Source organism: Dipodomys merriami, unplaced genomic scaffold (assembly GCF_024711535.1).
Source record: "Dipodomys merriami isolate MVZ:Mamm:240054 unplaced genomic scaffold, mDipMer1.0.p SCAF_10, whole genome shotgun sequence".
Classification (NCBI taxonomy): domain Eukaryota; kingdom Metazoa; phylum Chordata; class Mammalia; order Rodentia; family Heteromyidae; genus Dipodomys; species Dipodomys merriami.
Window position 1 is genome coordinate 21,610,558 of NW_027202271.1, and position 10,578 is coordinate 21,621,135.

Here is a 10,578-nt window from a genome sequence, read left to right on the forward strand (position 1 = left end):
AGCAGAAAAGCTCAGGCACAGTGCCCAGGCCCTGAGGTCAAGCCCCTGGACTGCGAAAAAAAATTGGTGATATCACAGAGACATTTAAGTTTCTCTTGGCCTGAGAAAAACATCCTAGAAATTTTATGAAAAGACTTACAAAGAAAACAACAAAACTTTGATAAGCCTCGTATGGTGGCTCACATAATACCAGCTACTCATGAAAAGGTTCTGAGGACTCAAGTTTGAGGCTAGGCCAAAAAGTTAGTGAGACACTATCTCAATAAAAAGGTGGGTATGGTGGTTATGTCCCAGTCATCCTTGCTATAAAAGAAGCATAAATAGGATTGCAGTCCAGGCCAGCTCAGACAAAAAGCAAGTCTCTTATTTGAAAAATAACAAAATAAGTCAGGCACCAATGGCCTATGTATGTAATTCTAGCTATTCAGGAGTCTGAGATCTAGAGGCTACAGGTTTGAAGCTAGCCAGGGCAAAATGACCAAGACTTAACCAGGAAAAGTGCTGGACTGAAGTCATGACTCAAATGGTAAAGCACTAGCTGAAATCAATCCAGTTGAGTAAGCCAAGGAAATGGTACAAAATGAAAAATAACTAAAGCAAAAAAGGGCTAGGGACATAACTCAAGTGGTATAGGCCTTGCCTAAAAAGCATCAAGCCCTAATTTTAAATCTGAGTACTCCACTCCCAACAAAAACGTTTAGTAAAAACTTTTACCAAGCCGGGTGCCAGTGGCTCACGCCTGTAATCCTAGCTACTCAGGAGACTGAGATCTGAGGATCTCGGTTCAAAACCAGCCTCACGACAGGAAAGGCCATGAGACTCTTATCTCCAATAAACCACTAGAAAACCAGAAGTGGTGCTGTGGCTCAAGTGGTAGAGTGCTCACCTTGAGCTGAAGAGCACAGGGATAGCGCCCAGGCCCAGAGTTCAAGCCCCCGACCGACAAAAAAAAAAAAAACAAACAGCTTTTACCAAATCTTTCATTTAGGTTAGAAATTATTCACAAAAAAAGAACCTCCAGGGGCTGGGAAGTTGGCTCAGTGGTAGAGCGCTTGCCTTGCATGCCTGAGGCCCTGGGTTCGATTCCTCAGCACCATATAAGAAAAAAGCCAGAAGTGGCGCTGTGGCTCAAGTGGTAGAGCGCTAGCCTAGAGCTGAAGAGCTAAGGGACAGTGCCCAAGCCCAGAGTTCAGGCCCCACGACCGGACCCAAAAAAAAAAAAAAAAAAGAACCTCCAGGTGCTGGTGGCTCATGACTATAATCCTAGCTACTCAGGAAGCTGAGATCTGAAGATCATGGTTCAAAGACAGTCCAGGCGGAAAGTCCGAGAGACTCTTACCTCTAATTAACCACCAGAAAACTGGAAGTAGGGCTGTGGCTCAAAGGGTAAAGCACTAGCTTTGAGCAAAAGAGCTCAGGGGCAGCACCCAGGTCCTGAGTTCAAGACTCACAACAACAACAACAACAAGAAGAACTACTACCATACTTCTGGTGCTATTACTTCTTTAGACTAACATTAGAATTAAAACCCCAAGTCTTTTACGTGGCCCAAACTGTTCTCTCATGACCTGCTGATTTAATACCCTAGCAAATCAAGCCAAAGCCTTTGCTATGCCACCATATTCCTATGGGTTTTTTTAATTTTATTTTCATTTGTTTTCTCTCCACAATTTGTTTGCAATTCACAAATATTCTAATATTTTGAATTTTTTTTGTTTGTATGCCAGTCCTGGGACTTGAACTCAGGGCCTGGGCACTGTCCCTGAGCTGCTTTTGCTCCAGGATAGCACTCTACCACTTGAGCCACAGTGCCACTTCTGGCTTTTTCTGTGTATGTGGTACTGAGGAATCAAATCCAGGGTTCCATGAATGGGAGGCAAGGATTCTACCACTGAACCACATCCCCTGCCCTCTTATGACGTTTTAAAACAGGGGGAGGAGTATTGGGTAGGGGGGAGCAGGGGAGGAAGGATGGGAAGGGGAAACAAAGGAGGAGGCTACAATGCTTTATAAGAAATGTACTCATTGGGCTGGGATGTAGCTCAGTGGCAAAGCGCTTGCCTCGCAAGTGCAACGTCCTGGGTTCGATCCCCAGTACCAAAAAAGAAAAGACAAAAAAAATACAGTTAAAAAAAACCCAAACAACAACAACAAAAGAAATGTACTCATTATCTTGCCCATGTAATTGTAACCACTATGTACAGTATTTTCACAATAAAAATTAAAATTAAAAAAAAAATTTAAAAACACACTCACTCACTTTGCCTTCCTAAGCTGAAAAAAGAGTAGCTAGGACTGATTGCTCCAAAGAGAAATCTCATCCAGGTCACTCTAGCTAAAACAGGTAACTAAGAAATAAAAAAGGTAACTAAGAAATAAAATTTAATTAATAATTTTTAAAAGAAAAATAATCTACAGTACTCAGTGAAACTGTTCTTTTTATCCTCAAACTTATCATAAACTAACTCAGTGGCTAAAGATACCCTCCAGGATGAATTTGTAAGGAAAAAAAAAAAATCAAATGTTCTCTAGAACCTAACATTGTTAGAGAAAGTTATTGTTATTGTTTTTGAGCCCAACCGTTACCTATAAAAACAGGGTATAAAACCAGGACTACATGAATGACCTTAGGGGAAGATACCAAGATATGTAAAAGTTCTAGCCATGAGATCTAAGATCACCAACACCAATGATGTTTACATTCTCTCCACCTATTTCTGCCTTCAGAGTATGTATCTGAATGACCTGAAAGCACAAGGCCTTAGTCAAAATGAAAATGTCCCAAAAATTAAAAGAAAACTCACTTATCCCAATAAGTACATTACAAAATTGTAGTGAATAGCCACTTCATAATTTCAAGACCAGCCAATAATGACCAGAAATTCATTATAAGGAAAGAGTTCAAGAACAGAGCCAGATGTCAGGTATGGTGGTATACTCATGTAATCCCAACACTTGGAAGGCTGAAATCTCAAATTAGAACTCTAGCTGGGCTACATATTAAGTTCACAGCTAGCCAGGAGGATATAGAGACCCTGTTCAACATATAAAGAAGCCTGTAGTCCAGCTATTTGGAAGGTTGAGATAGGAAGAACACTTGAACTCAGGAGTTTAAGCCTGGGCACCATAACAAATGAAAACTCCTTTTTGCCAAGTGCTGGTGACTCATGCCTGTAATTGTAGCTATTCAGGAAGCTGAGATCTGAGGATCACAATTCAAAGTCAGCCTGGGCAGGAAAAGTCTATGGGACTATCTCCAATTAACCACCAAAAAACAGGAAATGAAGCTGTGATTCAAAATGGTAGAGCAATAGCCTTGAACAAATAGCTGGGGGACAGCACCGAGGCCCAGAGTTTCAAGCCCCACTGACCAAGGGGAAAAAAAAACAAAACTCAAAAACTCTTTCTCCTAGTTATTCAAGGCTCAAATTAGTTGAACAATAACATTATGGTATGTTTTGCTAAACACAAATACGCCATCCTGAGGCATATTTTCTTTTCTTTCTTTCTTTTTTTTGTCCGTCGTGGGGCCTGAACTCAACCTGGGTGCTGTCCCTCAGCTCTTCATCTCAAGGCTAGCACTCTACCACTTGAGCCATAGTGCCAGCTTTTTCTGCTTATGTGGTGCTGAGGAACTGAACCCAGGGCCTATGCATGCAAGGAAAGCACTCTACAGGGAGGTATCTTCCCAGCCCTTGAGGCATATTTTCTAATGGGGAAGAGTAAAAGATGGTTCTAGGTGTATAAAAATTAAAATAGAGGGCTGGGAATGTGGCTTAGTAGTAGAGTGCTCACTTAGCATGAATGAAGCCCTGGGTTTGATTCCACAGTACCACATAAACAGAAAAAGCCAGAAGTAGCACTGTGGCTCAAGTGGTAGAGTGCTAGCCTTGAGCAAAAGAAGCTCAGGGACAGTGCCCAGGCCCTGAGTTCAAACCCCAGGACTGACAAAATAAAAATAAAAATAAAATAAAAAATAGTGGGATAGGCAAGGGGCTTTGTAATTCAGATAGGCAACATAATGTAACTGTTAGAATCAGGTGAATGAAAACCTGAGGTAGGGGACAGAAAAACTATGCAGCTTTATAAAGGAAATATGGTCCAAGACAAGTAAGTGAAGACTTCCTGAGGAAGAAGTATGCCCAGAGTACTCAAGGAACTACCAAAAGGCTAATGTGTATGTTGGAGAGTGCTAAAGATCTGTGACATTGGCTGGGAAGTTGGCTCAGTGGTAGAGCGCTTGCCTTGCATGCCTGAGGCCCTGGGTTCGATTCCTCAGCACCATATAAGCAAAAAGAAAAAAAAAGCCGGAAGTGGTGCTGTGGCTCAAGTGGTAGAGTGCTAGCCTTGAGCTAAAGAGCTGAGGGACAGCACTCAGGCCCAGAATTCAGGCCCCATAACCGGACCAAAAAAAAAAAAAAAAAAGATCTGTGGCATTAAAGGCAAATATAGAGTGGTTTTTATGTTGAAAGGAAGCCATCTGGTCTAACTCTTTTCCACTGAAAAATACCAAGCATGCTTTTAAAAATTAAGATACATTTTCAAATTTATTTCAAATTGCAAAAGTCTACAGGCCATTTAATGGATACAAAGACAACCTGAACTGCAATTCTAAAATTTACCTTTTCCTGACAGAGTTCATCTGACCTTCACCAAAAATTCTCTGTTCTCTCAGTTTCTACAGCAAAAGCCCACAGGGGGAGGAGAAAAATACATTTAAAAAGTAAATCAAAGTATCCTGGCATTAGTCTGTAACCCCAGCACTCAGAAGATGGAGGCAGGACCACTGCCAGCCATCAGCCAACCTGAGCTACATGAGATGATACTTCAAAAGAAAGAACTGATTGGCAGAGCATGTGATTCAAGTGACAGACCACTTGCCTAGTGAACACCAGGCCCTGATTTCAAAACCCATACCATTATTTAACTTAAGTCACAACTTTGAACCTTCATTTAAACTTTTTGTCTTGATGTCCCAAGTTCCAAAAGGGGTGTGGAAGGGGAAGGGGGCTGGTATTGAATGAAGGATATAGGAAAATAGAGCTACCAGCCACTAATTCCAGTGTCATTTTGGCTACTTAAAAGTTGAATAAAATATTAGGAACCTGACATTCCTCAAGTGGTACGAGTTACATCCCTAGACTCAAAGGTTGCTTTACAAACCTCAGATGGGACTGAGGTTTCCTAAATCCTCTGGAAAAAGATATAAAACGGAGTTGATTCAACCAGGATATGTACATAAATTTCTCTTTCTTTGGTTTTTTAATAAAACTCTGAGGCTGTTATTCGGTCATTTCTTTCTGCTCATTGGATAACGAGTACAATTCATTTTGAGTAAATATTCTTTGGAGTTGCTATACCAATTGGCAAAGGTTTAAAAGAAAAATGCTGAGTAGTTTTCAGGGGCTCGAGTATAGGATCTGACGAGTAGGCCCAACTTTTTTAAGCTCCAAAAACACCCTCCTGCAAGTGCCAACTCAAATCCCTGCCTATTACAAACTCGGACATGGGCACGATTTGAAAGATCTCCAACATCTCTGTTCCACTTTTACAAGGCTCGAAGGAAACGGACACACGAGAAACACATGGAACCAGTCACCCTCCAGCACTGCCAAAGGCGCAACAGTTTTTAGGTCCCACCTCACAGGCCACAGGTGGCCGCAGCCCCCCACCCCCACCCGGCTCCCGCCTCGCGGCCCCCGCTTCTCGCCTGCGCTCCCCGAGCACATTGAGGGCTTCTCCGGCCTGAGGGCGGTCCTTCCCGGGAATCCCGGCCCTGACCGCTGCCCCTAGACCGGCAGCTCCAGCGTGGGGGCACCCAGGCCGAGAGGCCTCTGCCCGCCCTCCCGCGCGGCCGCCACGCCCCCTCCCCACGGGCCGCCCGCCCCCATGGCCGGGAGGTGGCCTCACCTCACGCGGACCAGAGCGGGGAGGGTGCCCGCCGTCTCTGCCCGCCGCCCGGGCCCACGGCCGCTCGGTTGCGGCTCGGCCCCGACGGCCAGCGGCGGCGCGCTTCTGTGGGCGGGCTCTTCTCGGAGGGGATTTCCCCAGGGCCCAGGGCGGGGGAGCAGTGGGGGGACCGGGACGGGGGAGGGGAAAGGGGCTTGGGAAGGAGGGGGGAGAGGGAAAGAAAAGAGGGGGAACCAAACCCGGAAAGGGAGAAAAGGGGGAGGGGGGGAATCAGAAGGGGAAGAAAGGCTCAGAGTCCGCCCCCCGCTGCGGCCTGCGCGCTACGTCACCACGTCTGGCGTAGACGTCACCGCGTCCCGAGCTCCGTGCGTCCCGGCTTCTTCCTGTGTGCTCCTCTTGCCGCCCGCAGGCGCCTAGTCGCACCACCTTTAATGCGCACGCGCACAGGCTGGCTCCCGCTTGGTCGCTCTCCTCCTCGTGTTACCTAGGTAGCAAGCCACCCAACCCAGAGCCACTGGGATTCTCAGCCCACCTTAAATTCAAGGCTCAGAACTACCCTAGATGTAAACAAGATTACCAATATGTCAACTTTCATGACATCCTTTAACAAGACAGTAACTTCTGTGCCCAAAGAAAGCTTATAATACATATTACCTGTATAAATGGACAAGAATAGTTCACTTAGATAAGTGTTCATTTTGCAGATGAAAAAATTGACTTGGAAAGAATTTAGTTCATCTTATTAAAATCACGTTTTTACCAGCACCCTCTCGCTCCGAAAATATGGCTCTTTTTTCTTAGCAGATTTGGGGGGGGGGGTTGCCTGTCCTGGGGCTTGAATTCAGCTTCTTTGAGCTCAAGGCTAGCGCTCTACCACTTGAGCCACAGTGGCACTTCCACCTTTTTCTGTGATTAATTGGAAAAAGATTCTTACAGACTTTCCTGCCAGGGCTAGCTTGGAACCTTGATCCTCAGATCTCAGCCTCCTTAGTAGCTAGGATTACAAGGATGAGTAACAGGCATCCGGCCTAGCAGACATCTGTAATTTCCAACCAACCTAAGCTTGTTGAGACTGAATTGGACCGGGAAAAGAGAGAGAACAGGGAGAGTAACAGGAAGAGTAAAGGGACATAAGAGAGAATGATGGAGGAAATGAGTCTGGTTAAGGTACAGGGACATGCATAAATGTATATGTATGATGTACATGCTGCTAAAAAATAAGAATAGCCAAGGGGCTCTTCCCTATAATCCTAGCTATTCTGAGATCTGAGGATCAAGGTTTGAACCAGTGAGACATTTATCTCCAATTAATCACCAAAAAGCTGGAAGTAGAACTATCATAAGCCTTGAGGAAAGAAGCTAAGGGACAGTGCTCAGGCTCTGAGTTCAAGCCTCAGTATTGGCACCAACAATGAATAAATAAATGGAATAAATTTCCTAATAAATAAAATTTCAAACTCCTCCATTTTGTCCATTCTAGGCAGAATGGATTTAGTTACTAATTATGTGTATTTGGATAATTTACTGACCATTTTCTTCAAAGTAGCAGTGTCAACTTACATAGAATTCTACAATTAAATACTACATAACAAGAACTGTGGGAGACAACAAAAGTATATCAAATAATTATGCAATGCAAGTGATATAATTTGTTATGGAAACACAAGAAAGAGCAATTTGCTCTTAAAAGTAAGAAAGACTGAGGAAAAACTACAGAGGAAATACAGGTAAACTTTCAGCTAACCTTAAAAATAAAAATAAAGCTGGGTGTCATGACTTATACCTGTAATCCTAGCTACTCTGTAGGCCAAGATCTAAGGATGGCAGTTCAAAGGCAGACTGAGCAGGAAGGTCTACAAGACTCTCATCTCCAATAAACCACCAACAAGCCAGAAGTGAAGCTGTGGTTCAAGTAGTAGAGCACTAGCCTTGTGCTCTACAAGCACAAGCTCCCAGGTCCTGAGTTCAAGCCCTAAAACTATAAAAATAAATAATATATAAATAAAAGCAGGAACTCACCAGAGAAAGAAGAATGATATTTCAGCAAAATCATAAAGGTATGAGTTGGGTTAGGATATTTCTTTGTTGTTGTTGTTGTTGTTCTATGCTGGAGATGGATCCCAAGATCTCACCAATACTAAAAAAGCGCTCTATAGCCCCAGAACGTCATAAAGATATGAAGTTTATATTTCCTTCAAGCATAACAAGTTCCAGGTTGTCAAGTGAAGGCAGGAGGCAATGATAGCCAGAAAATAATAGTTAAATTATGTATGTAAAATCTAGACTTGGTAGCATTCTGCAATCCAATATTTCTTTTTTCTTCTTCTTCTTTTATTTTATTTTATTTTATTTATTTATTTATTTTGGTCAGTCATAGGGCCTGAACTCTGTGCCTGGGCACTGTACCTCAGCTCTTCAGCTCAAGGCTAGCACTCTACCACTTGAGCCACAGTGCCACTTCTGAGTTTTTCTGCTGAGGAATCGAACCCAGGGCCTCATGCATGCAAGCAAGCACTTTACCACTGAGCCAACTTCCCAGCCCTCTTTTTTTTTTCCAGTCATGGGACTTGTACTCAAGGCTAGCACTCTATCACTTTTTTTTTCCAGTCCTGGAGCTTGAACTCAGTGCTTGGGCACTGTCCTTGAGCCTCTCTTTGCTCAAGGCTAGCACTCTAACACTTGAGCCACAGCACTACTTCTGGCTTTTTCTGTTTGTGTGGTACTGAGGAATCAGGGCTTCATGCATACTAGGCAAGCACTCTACCACTAAGCCACATTCCCAGCCCAACCACTTTGAGCCACTGTGCCAATTCCAGTTTTCTGGTTGTTAATTGGAGAGAAGAGTCTCACAGACTTTTCTGCCTAGGCTAGCTTTGTACAGCAATCCTCAGATCTCATCCTCCTGAGTAGTTAAGATTACAGACATGAGCCACCGGTACCTGACCCACTATTTCTTTTTTTTTCTTTTTTCTTTGCCAGTCCTAGAGCTTGAACTCCAGGCATACATACTGTCCCTGAGCTTCTTTTTCTTCAAGGCTAGCACTCTAACACTTAGGCCACAGTACTACTTCCAGCTCTTTCTGTTTTTGTGGTACTGAGAAATTGAACCCAGGGCTTCATGCATACTAGGCAAGCATTCTACCACTAAGCCATATTAACAGCCTATGGCCTAGTATTTCTAATTTGTTTTTTTTTTTCTTTGTTTTTGGCAAGTACTGAGGTTTGAACCCTAGGCTTCAAGCTCACTCAGCTTGCTTACTAGTGCTCTATCACTTGAGCCACACCTCCAGGCCTAATTTTTACTAATTAGAAAGGGAGCTTCTCAGACTTTTCTGCCTATACTAGGTTTGAACCTCAATCTGCAGATCTCAGACTTCTGAATAGCTAGTATTATAAATTTGAGCCAGTGGCACACAGCTAGTATTTTCAAGAAAAGAGGTACTGTCAGAGGCAGAGTGCTGGTGGCTCACACTTATAATCCTAGCTATTCACAATGCTGAGATCTGAGGATCAAGTTCAAAGCCAAATCAGGCAGGAAAGTCTATGAAACTCTTTTTTTATTGGTTATGGGGTTTGAACTCTGGGCCTGAGCACTGTCCCTCAGCTCTTCAGCTCAAGGCAAGTGCTCTATCACTTCAGCCACAGCACCACTTCTAGTTTTCTAGTGGTTTACTGGAGACTTGAGTCTCACGGCCTTTTCTGCCCAGGCTGGCTTTGAACCATGATCCTCAGATCTCAGCCTCCTGAGTAGCTAGGATTACAGGCATAAGCCTGTAAGCCTCAAAGTAGTAGAGTGCTAGCCTTAAGCAAAAGAGCTCAAGGGACAGCACCCAGGCCCTAAGTTCAAGCTCCACAACTAACAACAACAAAAAGTTATCCATTTTTTAGAAGGGAAAACTTGAGGTACAATAACCCAAGTCCCAGATTTGGAGCTCAGTTTATCTTCAGAGTTCCTCTTAACCACTCTACTTTTAGAATTATAACAAGGGAAAAAATAAATTGTAAGCCGGGCTCCAGTGGTTCACGCCTGTAATCCTAGCTACTCAGGAAGCTGAGATCTGAGGATCATGGTTCAAAGCCAGCCCCAGCAGGAAAAGTCTGTGAGACTCTTATCTCCAATAAACCACTCAGAGAACGGTAAGTGGCACTGTGGCTCAAGTGGTAAAGTACTTGCCTTGAGCTGAAGAGCTGAGGGACAACACCCAGGCCCAGAGTTCAAGCCCCAGGACCGACCAAAAAAATAAAATTAAATTTAAAAAAAAAATTGTAGAAATCCTGCAGGCTCAGCTATCAGAAGACTGAAACAGGAAAATTACTTAAACCCAACTAAAGGCCAGCCTATCCTGTTTAAAAAGTACAAAATAAAATTAAATAAAAATAGAGATGAGTCCAGCAAAACCTTTATTTTAAAAAATAAATAAATTGTTGGGTGCCAGTGGCTCATGCCTGGAATTCTAGCTGCCCAGGAGGCTGAGGTCTGAGGTTCAAAACCAGCCTGAGCAAAAAATAGTCCATGAGATCCAAAAATTGTGGTATCTCTACACAATGGAATATTATGCAGCCATTAGAAATGACAAAATAATGGCATTTGCAGGGAAATGGATGGAGCTAGAAGGAATCAGGTTGAGCAAGGTAAGCCAAGAACAAAGAGACAAACAGTACATGGTC

The 10,578-nt window shown here is 43.5% G+C and overlaps 1 protein-coding gene across 15 annotated transcripts in view; it reads right to left on the minus strand.

The window, feature by feature from the left end:
• R3hdm2 (R3H domain containing 2) overlaps positions 1 to 6,167 on the minus strand; it is a 140,073-nt gene extending 133,906 nt beyond the window's left edge. For 7 of the 15 annotated variants that reach the window (XM_069987118.1, XM_069987232.1, XM_069987160.1 and 4 more), the window contains exon 1: positions 5,911 to 6,167. Coding sequence is in view for 6 of the 15 variants with exons in the window: in XM_069987186.1 (XP_069843287.1) it covers positions 5,711 to 5,729 (19 nt within the window). In the remaining 9 variants the exon portion in view is untranslated. Of the gene's footprint in view, positions 1 to 5,710; positions 5,730 to 5,910 lie in introns of those variants that run through there. The other 8 variants (XM_069987186.1, XM_069987250.1, XM_069987135.1 and 5 more) reach the window with 2 other exon arrangements.
• Between the last annotated feature and the right edge of the window lie 4,411 nt (positions 6,168 to 10,578).